Consider the following 27004-nt stretch of genomic DNA (forward strand, 5'->3'; position numbering starts at 1 on the left):
TTCCCCTCCGGGAGACTCTCCCCGGGGGGGCCCTGCCCCCTCCCTCTCCCGGCGCGCCTCGGACTGAGGGGGGAGTAGAGCGGGGCTCTGCCCGCCCCCCCCGGGCTCGGACCCGGCGCGGCCCAGCCCCTCCGGGGCCACTTGGGTCCCTGAGCCTTTGCGGGCAGGGGACCAAACCTTTCACTTCGGCCTCCTCCCGGCAGCAGTGGCTTCGCCGCAGCTGCGCCCTAACGCTTCCTAGGTCGCCTAGACAACCGCCGCGGCCGCGCGCCCCATCGGCCCAGTGATGCCAACGGCTCCGCCCCGCGCGGGCCGCGGTCACGTGGGGGGTGCGGCGCGGGCGGACGCGGCGCGGCTGGGCGTGGCGCTATCCCCGGACTGGCAGGACCCGCGGCTGGAGGGGCCCCTTGTAGCTGCAGGTAAGGCCAGCGCGACCCGGCCGAGGGCCCCCGCCCCCCAGTACCTCAGCCTCCCGCCGGGCCCGTCCCTGCCCGAGCATCTCCCTTCCCCCATTTGAACCCCTCTCCTGGCCGTCCCACTTCTCGTTCCCTCCCCCGCCCGAACCCCCCACCTTCTCCGGAGCGACCCCTACTCATATCTTACTCCCCCTCCCTCCCTTCCGCCCGCCCCGCGGCCCCCTCCCGGGCCTGAGCCCCCACCTTCTCTGCGCGCCCCGAGTCTTACCCCCGTGCCTTCTCTCTCTGCCCGAACCCCCACTTCCTCCTGAGCTCCCCTTCCCCGCGTCACGTTCCTCCTTCGCTTGAGCCTCTGCCCCGACCCCCCCCCCCCCGAGCTCCGGGTCTGAGGACACCCCCCTCCCCACCTTCTCCCGAGCCCCTCCCCCATCCTCTCCGGAGCCGGGTCCTTCACCGAGCCCTAGCTCTGGTGCCGGCCCGCCCCTTCCGAGGACCTCCCTTCCCTCACCTGCCTGCGTCCCTCCCCAGCCCTGGCTCCCCCCGGCCTGCGCCCTCTGCCCTCCTGCATCCCGATCCTGCCCCGTCAATGTCTGGGCTCCCCGATGGTACCCTCATCCCTCTGCCCCGCCCTCGCCAGAGCCTCCTCTCCCGGATCCCCCCCAGGCGTCGTCCCTGCGGAGACTCCCAGCCCGGCCCCGTCCCTCCGTGCCCCCCTGGGTCCGGCGCCAGCCCCTCCTCGTGGGGGGGTCCCCACTCCAAAATCTGATCCCGGTCGTGGTTCTGAGTCCGCGCCCCGCCCCCTCTCCCTGGGCCCCGGGGCGGGCGTCGCTGCCACCCCGCTCCTCTCCCATTGTCTGTGCCAGTCTGGCTCAGCCCGCTGTAGCTCCCCAGCATCGAGACCCCGGCTGCCCCTCCCCCCCCGACCATTCCGCAGCCTCTCGGCCTAGAGCCTGCTGCCGACGGCACAGTTCTCAGGGCCTTCCCCCCCCCCAACCACCCCCAAGGGTCACTAACAGGTTCAGGGGCCCAGGTTCCGTGGTTCACCTCTGTGAGCCTCTTAGTTCTTAATCTTTAAAAAGTACTTTTATATTGAGATTTTTATAGTTTAAAAATGACTTTAAGAAGGAAAACATGCTAATGCACCAGTTTGGCATTTCTTAGAATTTGCAAAATTTTGCAAATAATTTTCAGTATCATCTCAATGCAGGCTTATTGATGATAGATAAAAAAAAATTGGTTTCTTAATTAGATATTCCTCTATGGTATATTTAACCTCTTTTTTTTTCTTTTTCTTTTCTTTTCTTTTTTTTTTTTTTTTTTCACAATATACCTTTTGGGAGGAGAAAAGTGCTATTATTCTTTAAATCCACTTCACAAATAGAGAAAACCAAAGAACTAAATGACTCACCTCCGTGGTGTGGTGTGTCTTCTCTGCAATTGGAATCCAGGTCTCACAACCTCTGATCCAGTTACTCTTTCCACTAGATAAATAGGCCATTGTGTCTCCACCTTCCCAGTCACCGATAACATCAAAATCTGGCAAAGGGAAATTAAGAAAAATCAGCAAGCCCGGCTATCCCGAGAACTTGTATTTTTGCCTTAAAAGTTCCCACACAGAGGTTGAGAAAATGACTGAAATGATTAGGGTTTTCTTCCAGTGTACCTCATTAAGTGATGTTAAGTTTATTCATTGAATATATTGATTGACTGGCCCGACTACGGGGAGCACTGTACTGGATGGTAAGGGAAAAAGCCTGGCCCCCTGGCTCTAAATGAGGCATCAAAGACTGAGTAAGCATCGTGATGGTTATTTAATTGAGTTTGAATCCCAGGCCTGCTTTGATTGGAACTGGTGCGCATGTTGTTATTACCACTTCCCTGTGAGCTCCGTTCCCTCTGAAAAGTGAATGGGCTGCACTAGAAAGATCTTTCAGAGCTTGAGACTATGATCCTAGAAGCTGCCTCTACATTTCCTTTTCCCTACAATCCTATAGTTCTATAAACTCAAAATAGTTATCACGGACAACCATTATGGGGACTTCGACTTAGGGACTGGATTGATTAAAGGAAGACTTCATGTAGGGCACAAAGTAGGGTGTCTGTAGGCCAAGACTAGTGGGGGAGGGTAGAAAGGCATTCTAGAAATGGGGGCCAGGAACGTGACACATAGTACAGGGATGCTACAAGATCGGAGAGTAGCAAACGTGTGCCAGTTTTGGAAAAGGAAAGCGAACATCGCCATCAAATTACAGGCCTGTTAAGATGACTTTGATTGTTAGGAAAATACTAGAGTAGATTATTAATGAAATTATTGGGAAACATCTAGGAAAAAGACTTGTTGTAACTTCACCAAGAGTAGCTCATGGCAGTTTTTCTTCATTGACTTTTTTTTTTGAAACTAGCTAAGCTAGGAAACAAGAATGCTGAGGATATAGAAGTTATTTAAATTTTAGCAAAGCTTTTGATCAAGTATAACATACTATTTTGTGGAGAAGATGAAGATGCCATATGAATGCAGAACTGATTGGCAGGCTAGATTTAATAGAGTGGGTATGACTAGACTGTAGTCACTTTGGATCTCCATCAGAAGATCCCAGGATTCTGTGTTGAGCTCTGTCATACTTATCAATGACTTGGATACAGACAAATGGGGGCATGCTTATCAGAATTGCAGAAAGTTGGGAGCTAACACATTGGATGTCAGTCAAAATCTGAAGAGATCTGGACAAGCTAGAATGTTAGATTGAATTCTAATAAGTTGAAATTAAATAGGGATAAATGTAAAATCTTACATTTGGATATAAAATTTTCAGCTTTCCAAGTATAAGATGTCCTGAAAAAGATCTGAGGATATTAGTGGACTGCAAGCTCAATTAAGAGTCTGCACTGGCTTTGCCAGCCAAAAAAACTGATTGAATCTTGGGCTGCATTGAGTGGTTTGGCCTTCAGAATGGGAGCTGAAGGCCCTCGTACTCTGCCATTTCCAGGCCTCATCCAGAGCATTGTGTTTAGTTGTGGACCACTCAGTGTAAGGAGGACGATGATGGGTGTGGAGTCTGCAGAGCAGGGCGGTGGGGTGGTGATGGGCCTTGAGCTCATGTCATGGGGAAGGGGGAAATGGGCAGAGTAAGCCCGAAGAAGAGAAGCGTTAGTGATTTGAAGACTGGCATGTGGAGGGATCGAAGGAGACTTGCTCTGCTTGGCCATGGGATGGCCATTAGTGAGAGGAGCCGGCAGGTGTGATGTTAGGAGAAGCTAACGCTTAGGGCTGTGGTGAGGGGGAGGGAGGGAGGCATTCCTCTGGCAATCTTAACATCATGTGGATACACTGAAGTGCCTGGCTTGTTGTGGAACTGCCTTCCTTCCTTTTCCATCTCCCCCCAACCCTGCAGCTTATCCTTTTACATCCATTCAAGTACATTGAAAACTCACTATTTGAACATTGTTGGGGATTCTAGTTTTTTTTAAGAATTCTAAGAAACATTATTATATTTATAGTTTCTCTTACCTTTGATTCCTTTCCCTCTGGAATAATTGTTACTCAGTCTAGTTAAGATAAGGCTACCTTTTTTCTTTCGTTCTCTTGTAAGTGAGGAGTTTGAAGGATGGAGCCATCAAGTTTCTTCATTTTAATCCAAGTTTTTAAAAAAATTTGAAAATATTCATTGTATTCTGCTTGACTTCTTTGCTATTTTTAAAAATTCTTTTTGGTAAGATAAATCCTCAGTGATTCTTTTTCCAGAACTTTGTCTCATACAGATTTTATAGCAATTTTTTTTCTACTTTCTACCTTGCCTAGAAAATTTGGATTTCCTACCAGTAGAATTGGTCATGAGCCTTACGTTTTCTCTGTTGATATAACCCCCAAAATTGGGAAATTAGTTCTGTATTGCTCTCTCTGCACAGGAAAAAATAACCAGAATGTGATAAAAAGACAAATGAATTGGGAGTTAAGATACCTGGTATCTTGTAACTCATTTCTGCTCCTACCTAGTTAGGTGATCTTTGGCAGGTCATTTCTTTTCTCCAGCTGGCCTTTAGATTGCTCATCTGAGTTCAGATATATTTTTGTGCTGGCTGTGTGAGCCTGGACAAATCATTTATGTAACTGTATCGATGTATTTAACTGTCTAACATTACTTTGCCCATTATTAACAATAGGTATAATAATAGCATTTACTTCTCAGGAGTAGTAGGAGGTTAAAGTGAGATAATATTTGTAAGTTCTTTGCAAGTCTTGAGATGATAGGAAAATGCTAACTACTAGTAGTAGTAGTAGTAGCTATCACTTCCAAATTTATTCTAATTCAAACAAAAATGACAATGTTTAAGGGAACTTCGTTATGCTATGTTTTTATGGGAAACATAATTCTAATTCTAAAGAGCAGACAAGTTTATGATTAGAAACTGCTCTTATAAGATTCTCTGTAGAGTTTTTATCCTGGAAATTCTGGTAGAGACTCACTTATATTGGTGGGACAGGGTGAATGACTGCGGAAGATGCTCAGTAGAAAGAGGGAAATTATTAGGAAGAGTTATATTGAGGGAAAAATAAATTCATGTATACTTGTAGACTGACAAGGAGTAGTCAGATAAGCGGTAGAAGACCCAGAAGAGAACTATATGGGGGAAACAGTGTGTGGAAGGAGGAAGAGGTAGTTAACAGTATCAAAAAGCTTGAGAGGTTAAGAAGGGTAGAGGGCAGAGGACAGAGGAAAAATTTTTCATTCAATGAGGTTGGACTAAATGTTCTCTTAAGAGAACATTTAATCCAGCACTTTTTTGTGATGGCAAGGAATTGAAAATTAAGTGGGTGCGGATCAGTTAGGAAATGGCTGAATAAGTGAATGCAGTAGAATATTATTGTTCTGTAAAAAATGTCGAGATAAGCCTTTGGTTAATTTGATTAGAAAAAGGAAAAAAGAAAAGCAAATTGCTAGTATGAAAAATGAAAAAGGTAAATTTACCATCAATGAAGAGAAAATTAAAGCAATAATTAGGAGCTATTTTGCCCAATTGTATGCCAGTAAATCTGATAATCTAAGTGAAATGGATGAATATTTACAAAAATATAGATTGCTAAATTGGCAGATGAAGATATAAATTACTTAAATAGTCCCATTTTAGAAAAACAAATTGAACAAGCCATTAGTGAACTCGATAAGAAAAAAAAAAAAAACTCTCCTAGGCCAGATGGATTTTCAAGTGGATTCTATCAAACATTCAAAAAACAATTATAACACTATGTAAATTATTTTGAAAAAATAGGGGAAGAAAGTTCTATCAAATTCTTTTTAAGACATAGATATAATGCTGAAACCTAAACTAGGAAAAGCCAAAACACAGAAAGAAAATTATAGACCAATTTCCTTAATGAATATTGATGCAAAAATCTTAAATAAAATGTTAGCAAATTAAATAAAATACAGCAACTTAAAACCAGGATAATACACTAAGACCAAGTGGGATTTATACTAGCAATGTAAGCTATTTCAATATCAGAAAGGCTATCTGCATTGGCCACATATATAGCCAGTATATAGCATTGGCTATATAAATAACCAAACTAACAGATTATTATCATGTCAATAGATTAAAAAAAAATTCTGACAAAATTTGATAAACACTAAGAGCTTAGGAGTAAGTGGATTTTTCCTTAATGTGATAAATTCCATCTAAAACAATCAGCAAGCATTATAAATAAAGGGGCTAAACTAGAAGCACCACTGTATCAGTATTGCATTAGAAATGTTAGCTTTAGCAATAAGAGATGAAAAAGAAATTGAAGGATTTAGAGCAGATAATGAGGAAACAAAATTAATGCTCTTTGCAGGTGATATAATGGTATACTTAGAGAATCCTAGAGAATCTACTAGAAAATAATTAACAACTTTTAACAAAGTTTCAGAATATTAAATTCATATAAATCATTGCCATTTCTCTATATAACAACAAAGTCTAGCAGCAAGAGCTAGAGAAATCCCATTTAAAATAACTGGGTAACTGAGTTTACCCTCCAAGACAGAGCCAGGAATTATATGTACACAATTTCAAAACACTTTTCACACAAATAAAGCTAAGCAATTAGAAGACTATCTCATACTCATGGTAGGCCAAGCTCTTCCTAAATCAATCTGCTTATTCAGTGCCATGCCAATCAAACGGCCAAGAAATGACTTTATAGAGCTAGAAAAAAATTAATAACAAAATTCATCTGGAAGCACAAAAGGTAAAGAATTTCAAGGGAAGTAATGAAAAAAAATGTAAAGGAAAGTAGCCTAGCTGTTCCAGATCTAAAATTGTATTATAAAGTAGCGGTCATCAAAACCATTTGGGTACTGGCTAAGAAATAAAATAGTGGGTCAGTGGAATAGGGTAGGTTCACAAGACAACAGTAGTCAATGACTATAGTAATCTGGTGTTTGATAAAGCCAAAGATTCCAGCTCTGAGATAAGTACTCACTATTTTATTTCTTATATTATTGCTAGGAAAACTGAAAAATAGTATGGCAGAAACTACTCATTGACCAACACCTAATACCCTATAGCAAAATAAGGTGGAATGAGTCCATGATTCAGATATAAAAGGGGATACTATAAGCCAATTAGGAGAGCAAGGGCATAATTACCTCTCAGATCTTCCTCAGAAGGAAGGAATTTATGGCCAAAGAAGTAGAGAACATTATTAAATGCAAAAGGAATAATTTTGATTGATAAATTAAATTTTTTTGTACAAATGAAATAAACACAGACAAGATTGGAAGAGAAGCACAAAGATGGAAATTTTTTTTTTTTATAGCCAATATTCCTGAAAAAGACCTCAGGAAATAGAGAATTGATTCAAATGTATAAGAATACAAGACATACCCCAGTTGATAAATGGTCAAAAGATACTAAATTAGCAATTTTCAGATGAGGAAATTAAAACCATTTCTAGTCATGAAAAAATTCTTTAAATCACTATTGACTAGAAAAAATGAAAATAAAGACAACTCTGAGATACCACTTCACACCTCTCAGATTAAGAAAGATGACAGGAAAAAGATAAGGGTAAGTGTTGGAGGGGATGTGGGAAAACTAAGACACTAATACATTGTTGGTGAAATTGTGAACTGATTTAACCATTCTGGAGAACAATTTGTAACTATACCCAAAGGGCTATCAAACTGTGTATACCTTTGATCCAGCAGTGTTTCTACTGGGCTTGTATCACAAAGAGATCATAAAGGAAGGAAAGAGACCTGTATGTGCAGAAATGTTTGTAGCACTGAGTGGATGCCCATCAGTTGGGGAATGGCTGAATAAACTATGGCATATAAATATAATGGAATATTATTGTTCTGTAAGAAATGACAAGCAGGCTGATTTTAGAAAAGCTTGGAAAGACTTACATGAACTGATGCTAAGTGAAGGGATTAGAACCAAGAGAACACTGTACATAGCAACAATAAGATTATATGATGATCAACTGTGATAGACTTGATTCTTTTTAAAAAAAATTAATAGCTTTTTATTTTCAAAATACATACAAAGATAGTTTTCAACATTCAGCCTTACAAAACCTTGTGTTCCAAATTTTTCTCCTTCCTTTCTCCTTATTCCCCTTCCCTAGACAGCAAGTAATCCAATATAGGTTTAAACATGTGCAATTCTTCTAAGCATATTTTCTCATTTATCACACTGCACAAGAAAAATCAGATCAAAAAGGGGAAAAAATGAAAAAAAGAACAAGAAGGTGAAAATACTATTTTGTGATCTACATTCAGTCTCTATAGCCATCTTTCTGAATACAAATGGCTCGCTCCATCACAAGTCTATTGGAATTGGCCTGAGTCACCTTGTTGAAAAGAACCAAATCTGTCACAGTAGATCATCACATAATCTTAATGTAACTATGTACAATGTTCTACTCATTTCATTTAGCATCAATTCATGTAATTTTTTCCAAGCTTTTCTAAAATCATCCTGTTTGTTTTTCTTACAGAACAATAATATTCCATAACATTCATATACCATAACTTTTTCAGTCATTCCCCTAATGATGAGCATCCACTCAGTTTCCAGTTCCTTGCCACTACAAAAAGAGCTGCTACAAACATTTTTTTGCACATGTGAGTACTTTTCCTTTTTTTTATGTCCAGTAGAAGCACTGCTGGATCAAAAGATATACAGAGTTTGATAACCTTTTGGACATAGTTCCAAATTGCTCCCCAGAATGGTTGGGTCAGTTCACAACTCCACCAACAATACATTAGTTTCTCAATTTTCCCACATCCCCTCCAACACTTTCTTTGTAGAAACTTTTAGTTTCAAGAAATTGAGGTTATCTGTTTTATCTTTTGTAATTGCCTGTATCTTTTGTTTAGTTGGACTTCATCTCATACCTATGGCTGTGAGAGATAAATGATCTGTTTCTCTTCCAATTATTTTTATAGTATGATCTTTAATATTAAGGTCATGTATCTGTAGGGAATTTTTTTTCTTATGTAATTTGTTTTTCCCTTCATTAGACCTTGAGTTATTGAGTTCTGTTTCCTGAATCCCTTTTGTTTGTTTTATTGGTCTTTTTCTAATCTTTAACCAATACAAAATGGTTGTGATAATCGCTGCTTTATAATATAGTTTGAAGTTTGGAAGTGCTATTTCCCCTTTGTCCTTATTTTCTTCATTTCCCTTGGCATTGCAGAACTTTTCTTTCTAAAATGAATTTCGTCATTTTAAAAATCAAATTCTTTATGTATCCCCTTGGTAATTTTATTGGAATAGCACTTAAAGTATGAATTAATTTTGGCAATATTTTCATTTTTTTTTATATTACCACAATCTACCACGAGTAATGAATATTTCTCCAGGTTGTTCTTTATTTTTTTAAGGAGTACTTTGTAATTGATTCTATAGAAATCTTTTGAGTGGTTTGGAATGTTGCTTCTGAGATATTTTATAGTCATTTGATGTGAGATTTCCCTACTATTGCTTCTTATATTTTGTTATTATTATATGGAAATGCTATTGATTTTGGAGCATTTATTTTGTAGCCTGAAGCTTTGTTGAAGCTACTAATTGTCTCATTATTTTTTCTGATTTGCTGGGGTTTTTCAAGTAAACTGTCATATCATAAGCAATCAGATTTATATATCTTTTAAATTTCTTCCTCTTGTCTTATAGCTATTGCTAGCATTTCCAGAACTAATCATATAATAGGGAGAGTGAATATTCTTGAATATTCTTGCTTTCCTCTTTATATTCATTGAAAAAAGTTCTAAATATTTCTAGATATATAACCCAAAGATCAAAGAAAAGGGGAAAGGATTTATTTTACAGAAATATTTATAGCAATTCTTTTTTGGAAGCAAGGAATTGTAAACTGCATCATTTGGGGAAAGACTGAACAAGTTGTGTTATGTGATTAATTAATGAAATATTATTGTGCTGTAAGAAATGAAGAGCAGAATAGTTTCAAAAAAGCCTGGGAAGACTTATATGACCTGATGCAAATAGAGGTGAGCAGGACCAGGCAAGCATAGAACACTGGTAATATTTTGTGAGAGACTTAGTCACTTGTATGAAAACAACATTCCTAGACCTAGGATACAAATTGCAGTAATCCTAACATCTGAGTGCAGATAGAAGAATACTTTTTTCACTTTCTTTTTCTTTTTTCCCTCCAAATATGGCAAATGGATAAATCTCAAGAGGTACTTGAAAAATGTCTTCTTACCTCTAAGGTGAGCGCTTTAATCACTGTCATAGCTGATGAGGTAACAGGTAACCAAATTGTTAGGATTACTAAGTGAGAACTGAGGTTGTCTGGATAGTGATGAGGTGAGAATTCAGGTTGGACAATTACAAGGTGAGAACTCAGGTTGACTTGATGGAAGGAGTAGGCTCATTGGCTGAGGTGGTTCTTCCCAGAAGCCCTTGCATTATCCCACGCCCATTCTCTGGGAGAATAAAAGAGAGGACTCCCAGAGATAAGAAGAAGACTCTGAATTGCATCAGGCTTGACGGGGCTCTCTGCAGGAAGGGAAGTCACTTCTTTGGACAAGAGTTAACAGCAACTGCCTGGAGACAACGGTTCGTTACAGGAAGAAGAATCTGTCTGAGAGATTTGAGTAGACACAGCAGATCTCTTCCCAGAGAGCGATCCAGCAGCTTCTGGAGACGACAGCTCGCTACAGTTGGCGCCCAACGTGGGGCAAGGACTTTTGCTTATCCTGACAAGAGGAGCTAGACCAGACCTTCGCATTTTGGCGTCCGAACAGGGACAGACACGGTCCTGATTCCAGTGGAAAAGCTTCCGATCTAGATCTCAGTCTCTCTGACCCAGAACCAGAGAGACAGAAAAAGAGAAAGACCTCAAAATAAAGGAGAAGATCTAAGAAACATCTGACACTGAAAGAGCATGGATAATAAGAAGACTGTTAAAGAACTTTAAAAACCAGCAGGAATCATTGGACTTCCTCACACAAGATGAGACTAATGGACAATGGACTTATGGACATTTATAAATTTTCAATTTATGATTATTTGATTATGTTATTTGTCATATACTTCTAGCATGTATTATGTTACTATGTTACTATGTGCTTATGTAATTTATGTAATTATTTGTAATACTTCCCATATTGATGGATTTATGTTTCAAGGTCATGACTGTCCTATGTTCTAAATCAAAAGAAAGGGGGAGATGTTAGGATTACTGAGTGAGAACTGAGGTTGTCTGGATAGTGATGAGGTGAGAATTCAGGTTGGACAATTACAAGGTGAGAACTCAGGTTGACTTGATGGAAGGAGTAGGCTCATTGGCTGAGGTGGTTCTTCCCAGAAGCCCTTGCATTATCCCACGCCCATTCTCTGGGAGAATAAAAGAGAGGACTCCCAGAGATAAGAAGAAGACTCTGAATTGCATCAGGCTTGACGGGGCTCTCTGCAGGAAGGGAAGTCACTTCTTTGGACAAGAGTTAACAGCAACTGCCTGGAGACAACGGTTCGTTACAGGAAGAAGAATCTGTCTGAGAGATTTGAGTAGACACAGCAGATCTCTTCCCAGAGAGCGATCCAGCAGCTTCTGGAGACGACAGCTCGCTACACAAATGATGAGGTAAATACCTAATGTTGAGGTATATACCTCAATACGATTAAGATTAATTGAGGTCTAGTGGCAGGATTGGGGTACAGGCTCCCCTGCGACCCCCTTAGGATTCAGCACAAGGATACAAAGTTAAATCGGGTCTAGTGGCGGCGAGAGTCTCCTGTAAATGAATTTACAGGCCTGAAAACCTAGATTGATTAAAAAGAGGTTTATTGCAAGGTTTGGAAGCAAGGTTAAAGTCTGGTTAGTAAAAGGTATTAGATAGAGAAGACACCGAAAGCGGCAGGACAGAGAGTCTGTGCATGGTTGCTGGCATGTCTCAACTCTCTGCCAAGGGATGATTCCACCTTGGCTGTTTTTTTCTGCTTGAAGGGGCATATGGGTGGAGCCCAGGTTGATTCCTGGAAGGCCAGAACCCACCAGATGGGGGGGGGAAGTTGGGCTATCTGAGCAGATCTTGGGGGCTGAAAACCCAAGCCAGCTCAGATCCGGTGGGGGCTGGATACAACCCAAACTAGCTTGACCAAATCTTGAAAATCAAAATCAGTCCCAAAGGAAGTTAGAGATCAAACAAGGACTCTTAAAGGGGCTATCGCCCCCATGAGTAGCCACTCTGCTCAGCCCTTTTCACTGGTAGTTGTGCTCAGTTCTGGAAAGGACTCTGGTAAGCTAGAAAGTGGCCAGGATGGTAAAATGTCTTTAGGCCATTACATTTGAAAAACTGCTGAAGGATCTGGACATGTTTAGCCTGGAGAAAACCTGAGGGCCCTGATAACTGTTTTCATCTATTTAAAGTTGTGGTTTTGGAGAGAGATTTGGATTTCATATGTTTAGCCCCAGGGAGAAGAAGCAGGAGCAAGTGTGTTACCTCTGGAGACAGATTTGGCCCTGAGGTAAGAAAAACTTAATCAGGATTATGCAGGTAGAATAAACTGTTTTAGAAAAAAAGTGTGTTCCCCTTCCCAGTCTTAAATCTGGGTTCAATGATCAGTGATTAAGGCTGGTATGCATAGTATTAAATGTGTCAAAGGTTCCTTCTGATATAGTGAAGATTATTTGGCTCCTTTACATAGCTATCCTTTGATAGATATTTGATAGATCTATCCTTTGATAGATATTATAGATATTATCAGAATAGGGTTAATTAAATCCCTACCAGTTATAGACTTCTATAATTCTATGAAAATCAGGCTACTGTAACTTTGAAGGATCACAGCATTTAGCCACATCAACCTCACCATTTCAAAAACTTCTTTTTCTTCACTTTTCTCTCCACAGCCTCCTCTCTGAGGGAAAGAAGTGTTCTTTTTCCTTTCTGAGAATATTCTCATAACCCTATCTAGTTTCTTCTGTTTTCTTTATCTCCCAGGATTGTCATCTATTATCCTTTCTTCATACTTAGACTGGATTTAAATCACTGAAATTAAATGATAAGATGACCAATTAATGAGTCTCACTCACATAGACCTTAGATTAAGTGTGGAGCCTTTGAAATACACTTAATGACAATGAAATGAAACTAGATCAGAAAACTGAACAAGGATTTTTTTTTTCAGTACTTTCTGAGTTGTGTATTAAGTTTCAAGTTAATTAGAATTGGAAAGTTGGAGCAATGGCAAGAACACTCTTGAAGAGCAATAGTAAAAATGAATAATGTCATAAAGAAACCCACTGAAGAAAGTTATTACACTGCAGACATTTCAGAAAAGAAGACCTGGACCAAGAGTACTCCCAGGAATGCTCTCCTCCAAGTTGCTGTCTGTCTACAGATACTGAAATGTAATCTACTGTTTCGTTACCCAAATGGTTACAGTAAACTGAAGTTACCATGAAGAGGTCAGAGATTGAAGGGAGAGATTTGAGTGTAAATTTAGTCACATTTAGACACTGTCCAATCTTTGCCTAAATGTTAGTAATCCTACTTACAAGGAGCAATTGTGATTAAACTCATAGTTGTTGATCTAAAATAACTCCTAAAACTAAAGAGAGAATCTCATGGACCTGTGGGGCTATTATATTGTCTTTCATACTAAAGTGAGCTAATTATTATAATAGAGTATTACACCATTGTTTACAAATATACACTGGCTTTTTCTATCTTAAAGCAACTTTTCCCCTTGATTAAAATAACTTCTCTTAATCGTCAAACTTTGCTGTGTGGAAGTTTAGTAGAATTCTTTGAATCTATCAGAACTAGGAGGTTTTTTTCTCTCTGATAGCTCTTATATAATTAGACCTAGTTCTTTTTCCAAGATTGAGTTATTTAACATCTATATCTGGTCTTCTCATAGTTTGAATATTTTATGTTTTTAAAGGAGTTCCTTTCCTAATCTCAGTTTTGTTAGTATATAAGTGTGCATATCAGAACTGTATTTTGATTATTTTGATTTTTTCTGTTTTTGCTGTGATTTCACCTTAATTGCTACTTAATAGTCTTTTCAAAGAATAAGCATTTAAGTTTTGTAATTTCTGTGTTTTTGTTTTTTTTGCTTCTAATTTATATACTTCCATATTCAGTTCAATTATCCTTCCCCACCCTTTTTTTTTTTTCCAATATTGTTTATGTATGAGTGAAGGATACAGTTTTCCTCCTGATGACTGCCTTCATTGTGGCCCAGAAATGTTGGTTTGTTATTTTCTATAATTTTCTCTTATAGTTATTAATTGCTTCTATGATTTTTGACCTACTCTATTATTTAAGATTTCATTAAGTCAAGTCTCTTTTGGGGGTTGTGTCTTTTGTTTGTGGTCCCTGAATTGTATTTTTATTGTATCTAGGTCTGTAAAAGATGTATCGACTATTATTCTTTCCTTTTACATTTCTTTTCAATATTTCTGGTCTTTTGTAAACTTTTGATTCAGTAAAGAGAAATATATTCCTTTGTGTTCCAGAAAGATCCCAATAAATAAATCTTTCAACTCTTCTCCAGAAATTTGTTTGATTCCATATTTTTCCTTTGTTTTTCTATTACTTATCCAATTCAAAACTACTAGAGGGATGTTGACATCTCCTGTCTTTCAGTCTTCTTGTAGCTCTGATTAATGTTTCTTTTATGAATTTAGATTCTGAGGCATTTGGAACTTAGAAGTTTATGTAATATTGAGTCTTTGTAGTTCTTTTCAACATGATGTAATTTTCTTGTTTTTAATCTCATTTTATTTTTTGAATGTTTTTGGTTTGTCTGATTGCATGACAACTCTAGCTTTTCTGAATTGACTTGATGAATAATAATTTCCCCCTATACTTTCAGTTTTATTTTATATTTATCTTTTTTAAAAATATATTTCTTGTAAGTCACAGATTGTAGGATTTTGTTTTCTTATTTGATCTGTCACTTTTTTATTTTATGGGACAGTTTAATTCATTCACATTTAAAATTGAGTCAGATTTGCATTTTCTTCCATCCGCCTTTATAATTTTTTAAAAATTAAGTTTTTCTTTTCCTGATATAAACACCATTTTATGTTCCTTTACCTTTGTTAGTTTTTTTTTAAGGTGGTACTGTTCTCTTGGACTTGCTTCCTCAGTCCTCTTCCCTTCTTCCCTTTTTCTCTCCTGCTTTTATCTGGCTATATATTTCTTCCTTTTCTTTTTTCTTCTCATTCAAGTAGATTTCCTCTTTTTCCCTTTGGCTAGTCCTGTTCATTAGTTTTTAAAATTTCATTTTTTTGGTGCCCCTTTCCAAAAAGAATTTTTCTCTCTCCATTATTCATTTTCTCTTTATCTTTCCTCTCAACACTTATTCTCTGATTTATAACCCTCATAATTATCTGTTCTCTTTCTTTTTTTCTGTGTTCTTCATGCAACCAAAGTGTTCAGGGTATCATTTAGGTTTTCCAAACAAATGCCAGTTATTATGAGAAATCAGAGAAGACACTGCCCCATGATAGAGTCCTTCTACCATTGATTTATACTTTTTCTGGTTGATCCTTTTTTTTCTCCCACTCCCTATATCTCCTTCCTGTGTCTGTACTGTACCATTCCCTCATATGCTGTTCTTCCCCTGGGGGTTCCAACTCCTTCCCTCCCCCTTGGACTTTTCTAGCACCCATTCTTCCAGGCCTCCTCACCTCCCTCACTGACCATCTCTCTGCTAGCCCTTGATTTGGCCCAGATATATCACACACATTGTTCTTACACACATTGACATTACTCCTCCCCCCCCTTTTAATGTACCTTTTTATACTGAATGTAGTTCCGCAAAAGAAGCATTCACCTGTAGTCAAGGTTTCATCAGGTTCTCTTCATAACACACCCTGTCTGCTTTTTTAACTGTTCGGTTTACTGGATTTTCACCTTCACCTGTCTCCTTATGTACAATAAAAAGTTTTTCTATTGTGATCCTGATGTTGTTACTGTGTGCATTTATTCACTACTCCTGCATCTCTGTTTTTTGGGGTGTTCAAGAAGCAAATAATCTCTTCAATTCTGGTTTTCTTGCTATAAATGTTTCAAATTCTTATTTCTTATCATTTATCCATTATGATTCCTTTATGGTTAAGCTCATATTTTCATGGGCTGTATTCTGGATGCCATTGCTCTTTGGAAGACATTTTATTTCCTTCTCTCTCTCTCTCTCTCTCTCTCTCTCTCTCTCTCTCTCTCTCTCTCTCTCTCTCTCTCTCTCTCTCTCTCTCTCTCTCTCCCTCCCTCCCTCCCTCCCTCCCTCCCTCCCTCCCTCCCTCTCTCTCCCTCTCTCTCCCTCTCTCTCCCTCCCTCCCTTCCTCCCTCCCTCCCTTAGCTATCTTTCTCTTTTGTGTTGGACACAATAGTTTTGCATTATTCAAATGTCTTTTTCTTTGTGAAATCACGTTTTTCTTCTGATGGTTTAGAATTTCTTGTTTCTGAATTGAATTGTTAAAATTTAACCATAAATGTCATGGAGTTTGCTGTCTTGGATTTTGTTTTTGTTTTTGCTTTTTTCAGGAGATGATCCGAATCCTTTCTATTGGAATTTCATTTTCTATGTTCAGAAGTTATGGACAATTCTCTTCTATTATTTCCTTCATTACAGTGTTGAGAATTTTTGTCTTAAATTCTTTTTGGAGACCGGTGATTCTTAAGTTTACACAGTATTTTTTTGGAGATCAATATGTTTTGCCTGCATAGTGAACCTAAATTTTTTTTTTTAATGTTATTGGTTTTTTCTAACGTCCTTCTAGATTGTCCTTTACTTTATATATCTGCATTGCCAATCTATTGTTCTTTCTTTTGTTTCTTTGGTGAGACTTCTTCTAGATTGTTCTTCACTTTATGTATCTGTATAGCCAATTTATTCTTTGTTTCTTTGGTGAGACTTTTGCCATTGCAAATTCCAGTTCTTTGATTCTGCTAATTTTTTTTATTTTTTTTATTTTTTTTTTTTGCTATGTAGGACAAATTTTGCTTTCATGGTTCTCATTTGACTTAAGTTACTCAGGAATGGTGTGTTGTGCTTCATGTCTCCTCAAATTTTATAATATCTGATAAGACAGAAGACCCCTCAAATTTGACAGGGTCTTCTGTCTTATCAGATGTTGGATTGTTTCCTTTTTTTGGTATTTATTGATAGATGCTTGAATTTGTTATGATATTTTAATATAACCTTCTGTCATTACTTTTTTCATATTCAAGATCTTTGAGTTTTCTTGCTGAAATCTTTGGTACTTTCATTCTTCACTACCCCTTTATTTTCCTAATCATTCATTTCCTGAGTTATAATTCTTCTCTTTTGGTTGTGATTGCCTCATGTCTGAATCTCAGAGTATCTCAGCCTTCCCCCATATTGGGCAATTTATAGTATATGAGACTGTTAAGAGGGTAGAAATGGTTCTAACAGTGGGCTGGCTTGGTAAAGTGCTACATAGATTCCTATATGCAATGGCCTGTTCTAGGGACCTACCCTATTCCTTAGTACCAGCAGTTCGTTATTTTGCAGTCCTAATACTTTCAGGTTACAGTCCCCCAGTAAGTTCTTCCTCCTGAAGGGTTGTAGCCAAGTAGGATTTCAGAGCCCAAGGAAATTTCTATAGCCTGGTGCCCAGATCTCTGTGGCACTAGAAAAACAGAAGGAGACTGGTAGGAGTAAGGTTTTTTGGTAACCCTGTATCACGTCCTTGAGTCTGCTCTTGGGAGGTAGCAAAGAAATTCTGGATGAGCTTAAGATCAGTGAACATCATTTCCTGAATTGGGGATTTTTTTAGCCTTGGGATTTTAAGTGTCCTAGACCTTTGTAACAGCTTAAGTTGCTTTGAAGCATAATTTTTGTTTTGGAAAGATTTGAGAGGACATGGAGATAGGAAAATGTCTAGTCTGTCATCTTGTTTCTCACGTGACCTGGAATTGACACTTGTAGTGTTCTGGTTAGTTTTCTGGAGGTCTCTGGACCAGCCTTCGTTTCAGCAGAAGGAATCACCAGGAGAATAGCCAGAGATAAAGTCCAAATATCTTTATTGTCTCCTTCACAGTCTATCTCCTTGCCTGGGGCCCGGGTTAGCTTTCTTGAGGTCCTCTGGAATGAGTCTTGGTTTCTGTGGAGGAAGCAGGAGGACCACCACCACGGTCTCTGTCTCAGGCCGGGAGCTTGAGCTCCAGCCTCCAGTCCTCTGTCTTCCCTGAGTCTGTGCTAGATTTTGTCAGGAGAGTTCTAGGATCCTCATCTTTGCTCTGAGACTTACTTGGTGACCTTAAGCAAACCTTTGCTTGTTTGCTTTATAAAATGTAGTCAGTAGGAGTTGTACCATGCTTTCCTAGTGTTCTTGTGAGAAAAGGTAAGCTTGTTGTAGGACTAAATCAATCATACAGAGTTTCAGCCCTCTACAGGCACTATAATATTTTATCAGAAAATTATTCTGATTAACATTAAGGTATTAAATTTTAAGTATGATTTTAATTATGCTTTTGTTCTGAAATTTATTTCCCTTACATGACTTTTCAGTTGTAGATTTACAAATGTACTTTTGGAGAATATTGAACTATGGATCATTGGTTTCAAAGCTTGAAGAGCTCTCAGACAAATATCTAGTGTTACCCTTTTATTTTAGAAATAAATTGAAGCTCAGAGAGCTTGCATGATTTACCTCAAGTCACACAGGTAGATGTGGATCTGAGGTTAGAACTCAAATCTTTTGACTCCAGATCTACCACTTTTGGATGAGGGATAGGAGGAGGAATGAAAACAAGGCTAGATTTTAAGTCAGGAGAGTTCTAGGATCCTCATCTTTGCTCTGAGACTTACTTGGTGACCTTAAGCAAACCTTTGCTTGTTTGCTCTATAAAATGTAGTCAGTAGGAGGTGTACTATGCTTTCCTAGTGTTCTTGTGAGAAAAGGAAGCTTTAAAATAAGTAGGAGTTGTTATTTGCAGTAATAACATTGCCTTCCCTATTAGAAGAAGAATAATGCCATTTCATGAAGTAAATAAAAATTATACTGGGTTTGTATAGTTTTTCTAATAAGGATAACCACATCTTTCCTCCTCCTCATGTTAAATTCCAGAGCAAGGATTTATCCTTGATTCACTGTTTTGGGGAGAAGAGATGCCTCTGCAGTAAGCTTCACACTTTCAATTTTAAGTAACTTTTTAAATAATTTTACCTCTTTAGAAAGAAAAATATTTTGAAGACTAATTATGAAGTAATCAGACTCTAAATGAACTGGCTCCATGGGCTAGGTACATATTGCAAAATCATTTTTACTTTCATGCTGAAGAATTACAGTCTCATTTTCCCATAAGTAGATGATGTCTTTCTAGTTTGAAACATGCATGTTAAATTAATTAGGCAGAGGTGCTCTTCTTATTATCAATAATTTTTATTTCTTTCTTTTTCCAGGGTTCTCTGTTGGCCATGGCTGCTGTTGACAGTTTTTACCTCTTATACAGGGAGATTGCCCGGTCTTGCAATTGCTACATGGAAGCTTTAGCTTTGGTTGGAGCCTGGTATACTGCCAGAAAAAGCATCACCATCATATGTGACTTTTACAGCTTGATCAGACTGCATTTCATCCCTAGATTGGTGAGCAGAGCAGATCTCATTAAGCAATATGGAAGATGGGCAGTTGTCAGTGGTAAGAAATTAAATTATTAGTAGTATTTTGACTTTCATTTAAAATTAAGTTGCTATTTCATATCTTAATTTTAAATTAGAGTTTTTTTTAAAAGTATGATATAATGGGTAGAGAGCTGACCTTAAAGGCAGGATAATATAAATTCAAGTTCTGTTTCTGATATATTGTTGTGTGACCCAAGGCAAGTGGCTTACTCTCTCAGGTTTCTAGAGAATTTTGATACAGTCAGATGCAGAGAAGGTATCAATCTCATTGGAAAAGGGAATTTGTTTACCTAGGAGTTTTCTATTCCTCATTCACAAGTGGTCAGAGCCAGATTAAAATGTAATTGGAAAATGTTAAAGCCTTTACAATATAGATAGCATTGATTTGTGGTTTTCTAAATCAATTTGATCTGTTTCTGTTTTGAGTTTGAAACCATTGCCCTAGACCAAAGAAGTCAAGGGTTAGGTTCTTTTCTCTATCTTATTTAGAAGTCTATTTTGAACTAATTTTGTATTTTAACAGGAAAATACTTTTTTAAAAAGCCATGTGTATTTACATGCATATTTTTTCTCTTTTGTGTATTCCCCTTCTACTCCCTTTTTAGAAAAATAAGGTGGTTTTTTTGTTTTGTTTTGTTTTTAATAAATATTTTAATGGAATGTAAAAACTGGAAAGGACTTCAGTCACATCCTGTCCCGTTATCTCATTTTACAACTGAGCACATTGAGCTCAGAGAAAGAAAAGAACTTATGTTTACCTAGCTGCCTGCTGATTGCAGAACCAGAATCAGAATGGGATGGGGAGGGGAGGGGGGGACGGGATATCCTCAGTCCTTATTTTAATTTTATTTTAAATACTATTTCCCACAATATTATGCAGTTTCTCATATAATTCTTCTTTTAATTTAACTCCTTTCATTCTCTAAAACGATTGTTGGCTACTGCCTCACGTTTATAAAATTTTGGGTTTGGGGAATCACTTTGTTGCAATGTAGGAAAGATTGTTTTTATGATATGCACAATCAGTATGAGTTATTGAAATTTTTTAAAAATTGAAATACATGGAATGTTACCCAGTCAGTTAAAAGTTTAACTTTAAATAAATTTTATCAAAAACTTTGTAAATGTTCTAATTTTGTTCCATCTAAGCGTTTGACAAACATTTCTTTATATATTATTAGCATGTTATCACTTTATAGTATAATGTGAGATAAGATTTCAAGCCTTCTATCTTTTTTCCTCCATAATTCTCTTTATCTTTGCTTGTTGGTTTCAAGGCCAGATGCTGCATACCACAAGGTAAAAACACTGAGATGCTGTATTTCCTTTTCTGTTTTCTGACACAGGTGCCACAGATGGTATTGGAAAAGCCTATGCTGAAGAATTAGCAAGCCGGGGTCTCAATATTGTCCTCATCAGCCAGAATGAAGAAAAGCTGCACAAGCTTTCCAAAACCTTAGCTGAGACCTACAAAGTTGAGACAGAGATTATAGTCGCAGACTTCTCTAATGGCCGTGGAATTTACTTACTTATTAGAGAGGCTTTACAGGACAGAGACATTGGTATCTTGGTGAATAATGTTGGAGTATTTTATCCCTACCCACAGTATTTTACTCAAGTCTCTGAAGAAAAACTGTGGGACATTATCGACGTCAACATTGCGGCTGCCAGCTTGATGGTCCATATAGTATTGCCAGGGATGGTGGCAAGAAGAAAGGGGGCAATTGTGAACATTTCCTCTGGCTCCTGCTGCAAACCTACACCCCAGATGACTGCATACTCAGCGTCAAAGGTGATGGTCACTGTGGGCTGGAGAGAAAGCCCTAGCATAAAATATAATACTGTAATCATGTGATTGGTGATTGCAAAGTCCTCTTGTTATCCTTCTGATGACTGTAGCTGTGAGTGCTCTTACCTACTCTTTTCCTTATGAAAAACAAGAAATAAATTTTTCTTTTTTTTTCTTTCTTTTTATAAACAGGCTTATTTAGACCACTTCAGCAGAGCATTGCAATATGAATATGCTTCTAAAGGAATTTTTGTACAGAGTTTAATTCCATTCTCTGTAGCTACAAATGTAAAAGCATGCAGGAGCTTTCTACATGGCTGCTCTTGGTTGGTGCCATCACCAAAAGTATATGCACATCATGCAATTGCAACTCTTGGAATCTCAAAAAGGACCACAGGGTACTGGTTTCATTCAATTCAGGTAAAAATAATGGGAATTTTATTTTATGTAAATCAGCATACCCTTTATTTTTTTTTGAATGATTCATAAACAAATTAAAATTTAAATGAAAGCTAATGTTGAGACACAGAAAGCTCTAATTGACTCTTACATTGGCTTCTCTAGTGGTTTTTTGTTGTTACAGAAAATTCCTTCTGCAATATTTGCATTAAGATTGGTGAAAATGAAAATGGATATAAGATTTTAAAGACAAAAAGCGCTTCTGTACATAAATGTAAATAACAGAAGAAAACACATCTTAATTTGATACCATATTGTCATGTAGAGGTGATCTTTAGATTCTCAAAAAATAATGCCAGGGGTTTTCGTGCCCTGGCAGTTCCTATAAACCTGAAAATATTTTGAATATAGGCCTAGTGATGGACTGGCTAAATGTCAGTCATTTAAGGAGAGCCTTCCTATGCTGCAGGGCCTCATCACTAGTTTGTCTGCAAGGTGCAGAGTTCTAAAGACACAATGACTGAAGGCCTATGTATACATTCTAAAGGGATAATTGTCCACATCAAGGAATGTAGTACTCAACACTGATGAAATTTCAGATTCTTGAAGTATTAGCATATTTAATTATAAGTTAATTGTAAAAACTGCTAAATATCTACATTGGTATCTAGCCAGTAAATCTTACCTAGTAACTGGTAATGCTTATAGAAGTGGGTACTGGAGGTTAAAAGTTCGTTTGAACAATAGAAACCTGCAAAAAATCTATTTCTGAAGATTTTGATAAGGATAAATTTGTACAAAATATTGTAGCATTTTCAAGAGGCAAAGGATAAAAATTATATATTGGAACATGTTTAAAATACTTAGATCTTTTGATCTTTGTAAATAATGAAATAGTTCAGAATTTGAATATTTTAAATATTGGGAAAGAACATGCATGATTTTATCATGAGCTTGGATTTCTTCTAATGTAGTATATACAAGAGTATTATGCTTTTAGGGTTCTTTTAGGTAGAGAAGGCATCAAGTTTTTATATTCCTTCCCAAATATCTTTAGCTTTCATGGTAGATATGTTTTAAATAGAAGCAAAATTAGAAGACATATCTTAGTCATGGTTATATTTGACTTTTAGGGTGTCAGCATTATAGCGTGCCAGCCTGATCTTTACTATGTTAGATGTTGAGGTAAAAGTGAAGAAATGGTTCTAGCCTGCAATGCTGATATAAAGGGAATCTGGAACAATTATAACCGCATTGACCTTGATGAACTATTAATATTGGATTGGAAAGCATTTCTTCTTATACTTGGCAAAATCATTAGTTTTATCTATTGAGCAATATTACTTTTTACCTCAGAACATGATACAAGTTTGGCAGGAAAAGAGCAGCCTTCTTATGTCTGATTTTCCACCTGTTTTATTTAATAAAATATACCAGACACATTCTAGCATAGAGTTGATGTAAAACAATTTAATACATGTTTTTTTTTCCAGGATTAATTATTATAAAAATTAGGAAATGTTGCTACTATTTTTCAGTAGTTGAAGCTAAAAGCATGCTTTAGTTAGGACAGACTGGCAGAGCAGGAGAGGTTTTTATCCAATTTTAAACTTGTATGTATTTTCATCTACTTGGTCCTAGATATTTGTATCCATTCCAAAAGATAGACCTAGTAGAAGAAGTTGTCTATATTCTGTTTTTTATCAATGGGATGAATACTAAGCTTTTTATTTTAGTATTTAATACTTTTGAGGATTCATAGTTTTGTCAAGTGAGTTAGAGCTCTACTCATGTAGTTGGCCACTTTTCTATGCCTGTGTTTCTCAAAGGATGTGCCATGAAATTTTGGAATTTCTGCTAATTCAGATAAAAGAAAATTTATAAATATTTTTCTTTAATCGTTTTAATTACCCTACATATATAATATGGTAAATGAAGCATTTGAAAAATAAACACAGCTTTTCTATTATATATAATGCACTTAATTCAAAATATGTCAAGTCTTGAAATTATAAAGAATTCAACAAAAATGGCCTCTTATTAAAGAGAAATGTTGCATGTACACATCTTGTGATTTTGCAGTAGTGGTGCCATTGAATTAAATATTCAATGCATCTGATTTCCTCATAATTCAAAGACTGTATGGGGAGCAAACATAAATTTGCAGACCACTTAATTGTTTTAACAGATTGCTCTTGTCCCCAATCTACTATGTAATGACCAAATTTTTAATGAAAAGTATCTCTGCATTTAGCTTAGTGAGCTGGTCTTAAGAAGACAGACAGACACTCAATCTAACGCCTGACTTATACCAAAAGCTTCTTCAGCTTCAGATCTACCACTTTTTATACTTGGTTGGCATAATCTTGATAATTCAGGTTCATCAGTATACCATAATAAAGCATCAAAGTAGGATGTTAATGAAAGATTAAACTTTTCAAATAAATGAAATTGAGGCTCTAGATGGTGATGATCCTTGATATCTATCAGTATATGCAAAGAAATGCAGGATTGAATCAGTATTTTCTGGAAATGTTCTGTTTTACAATATTTTATTTGATTAGTGTTTTGGAAGTGTTTGGAACTGGTAAGAACTGATGAATATTCTGGTTTTAATAATTGGTACTTTTAGTAATAATTGTAATTTTGAGGGGTTTTAATATTGTTAGTAACTTTTTCTCCTTTTTCTTTTTAGTTTCTTTTTGCACAGTATATGCCAGAATGGCTCTGGGCTTGGGGAGCAAATATTATCAACAATTCCTTGCGTCATGAGGCCTTATCCCATAGATTGTGAACCTGGATATGTCATCTTAGAAAGTCTTGCCAAATTATGTGAATCTACAGTATTCAGAGCTTTGGAAGAACAACACTTCATTTTAAATGTGTATTTGCTCTTAACTATTTTGCTAGCACCTTATTGTTGCATCATTGATAAAGCAGACATGATACTTTTAAAGAATACTGGGAAGCTGCCTGAAGGCATTGGCACAGGGTTTGATATTGAATGTGATGAGAACTGATTTAGGAAGCCTAGAGTTGGGTATTCCTTTTTTTATGTAAGCTACAGGAAAAACTATGTCAGTGAGTCAGTGTTGTGCTATGAACCAAGATGAACTGAAATTGAAATGTTCACAATTTGACTTGTCGGGTCTTTTCATTTTAAATCTTATTGTTTTAAGAGTGGTCATGTGTTTTGTTAAAGAATTGTAATTTCTCTTCTAAAAATAACTGGAAAAGGTGTGTTTAAAAAACTATTTTGAAGCTTAAAATGGCTGGTGTTAGTAGCTGTAGAAATCCAATTACCTATGAGTATTGTATTACATAGATTTTGTCATTTGAATTTCTTCTGATGAAATTGCTGCTTTTCCATTCAAAAACAGAATTGTATTAGATAAGTTTGAAAATTGATAATATTTAGAAAATGGTGAGATCTAAATGAGCAACTTTATAACTAACGGGCAAATTAGTTAAAGATATATATAAAATGGCTTTGAGTGGGAGTTTCATGTATTTTTAAAACTAAACCATCACAAAAGAAAAGCTTCTCTAGTTTTGTGACCTTGTATAAGTCTGAAAGTATAAGTTACTACTTTCTGTCAAGTTCTTACCTACTTTGGAACTAACCTTTTGCCAGAGCTGCAAATACATTATAAAGTATTGCGAGCATTTCTTTAATTTATACAATTCTTTTGGATAATACAATGATTTTTAGTGTTTTGTGGGTTTTTTTTTTTTTTTTTACTGAAATCTTGCCCTTTAGAAAGAAAATTATCTCACAATTTTCTAGGTGATAATCAGTTCCAATAGCACTTATTGGTATAAACAAAATTGTTTGCTGAGGAAGTTAAAATGTGGAGTAATTATGTACTATGTATTTTATCTGACGAAATCATAACAGATTTAGAAATGTAATCTTAGTTTGTGCAATGAATGTAATGAATAAAATGAAAATTGTGTTGGAGTAAAAAGACTAAAACTGCTTAGACAGGGTTAGTTCTGAAATGTGTGTGTGATATTTTTGGTTTAGATCATAGTATCCTGTTTGAAAACTCTTGTTGTGAAAACCATCCAGTGCTGTCCAAACTGTGAAACTCTATTCAAATGTAAAGTATTGTTATTATTTACGTATTGATACTTCTGCATTTAATTTTGTGAGTCCAGTGAAGATATATTGCATATTCATAAGCCTGGTAAAATTATTTAAGAATCATGACTTTGGTGGAATTGTTTTCTCATGAAATAATTTGCCTTTATCAGCACCCATCAGTATATATGCATATATATATAAATGAAAGGTCCTATCCCTGTTGTACAGGATAATAACTGTTACTGGGACACTTGGATTCAAGCCTTGCCTCTGACTTTTAGGGAGTGTGTCCCTGGATAGATTAATCTTTCTGTGTTCTATCTGGTCCATAAATTGTAGAGAAGGTGCCAGCCTGCACCCATAGAGGGGGGTTCTTCATCTAAGCAGTCCCTCTGACTATTCATACATATGGATGTATCCCTTCCAAAGATTTGCTTTGGACCACCGTCACCCAATAGTGAACCCCCTCCTTAATTCTTACAGTCCGGATCCTAAAATATCCCCTGTTCTTCCTCCAAGCTCTAGTTCTTCTGTTAATTCACCAATTATATTATCTGTGTTCAGCTTGGTCTTTTTCTAGAGGCCCTAGGTAAAGGAGGAGAAAGGGGAACAAGGTGAGATCTTTTTATTTAATTACTACAAGCAAAAAGCACCAAGTATTTATTTATAGCTACCATGTGTCTGTTGCTGTATTAGGTGCTGGGGATACAGAAGCAAAAACATGAAAGCCAATGCCCTCGAGGAATTTACATTTTATTAGAAAAGACAGCATGCTAAAAGTCTTTGGAGTTTTTCATTTTCATATTTTTGGGACACCCTATAAGTATGTCCAAAAGAAATACAAGATTTTTTGGTGGGGGATTTTAAGGGTTAAGTGAGGAATATCCAAGCATGGAAGATAACCTAATAGAAGGAACAGGAACTGTGGAATGTCATTTGTAAAGATGGGAAAGGTAATCAGAGGGTCCATGGAGGAAAATGTTCTATAAGCTTGGAAAGGTAGGTTTGAACCAATTTCTGAGGACTTTAGGTGTCAAACAGAAATTTGTACTTGATCCTAGAGATAAATAGGGAGCCATTGGAGTTGAGGAGTGACATGGCTGGGTGGAGAATGGATTGGAGATGGGGGAGATTGGAGGCAGAGAAATCAGTTATAAGGCTACTGTAGTGATTCAAGCTAGTAATGATATG

The 27004-nt window shown here is 37.3% G+C and overlaps 2 protein-coding genes across 3 annotated transcripts in view; one reads left to right on the forward strand and one right to left on the reverse strand.

The window, feature by feature from the left end:
- DNAAF1 (dynein axonemal assembly factor 1) overlaps positions 1-380 on the reverse strand; it is a 36849-nt gene extending 36469 nt beyond the window's left edge. The window contains exon 1 of the mRNA XM_074286349.1: positions 178-380. The gene's annotated coding sequence lies outside the window, so the exon portion shown is untranslated. The remainder of the gene's footprint in view (positions 1-177) is intronic.
- HSDL1 (hydroxysteroid dehydrogenase like 1) lies at positions 301-25939 on the forward strand. Of its 2 annotated transcripts, XM_074286353.1 has the most exons (6): positions 363-419; positions 8401-8527; positions 19320-19554; positions 20885-21330; positions 21520-21747; positions 24422-25939. In XM_074286353.1, the coding sequence occupies exons 3-6, from the start codon at positions 19335-19337 to the stop codon at positions 24518-24520; spliced, it is 993 nt and encodes a 330-aa protein (XP_074142454.1). In that variant the 5' UTR covers positions 363-419; positions 8401-8527; positions 19320-19334; the 3' UTR covers positions 24521-25939. The 2 variants fall into 2 exon arrangements, with proteins under 2 accessions (XP_074142453.1, XP_074142454.1); XM_074286352.1 differs by lacking the exon at positions 8401-8527 and having other exon boundaries at positions 301-419.
- The last annotated feature ends 1065 nt before the right edge of the window (positions 25940-27004 follow it).

Source organism: Sminthopsis crassicaudata, chromosome 2 (genome assembly GCF_048593235.1).
Source record: "Sminthopsis crassicaudata isolate SCR6 chromosome 2, ASM4859323v1, whole genome shotgun sequence".
Classification (NCBI taxonomy): domain Eukaryota; kingdom Metazoa; phylum Chordata; class Mammalia; order Dasyuromorphia; family Dasyuridae; genus Sminthopsis; species Sminthopsis crassicaudata.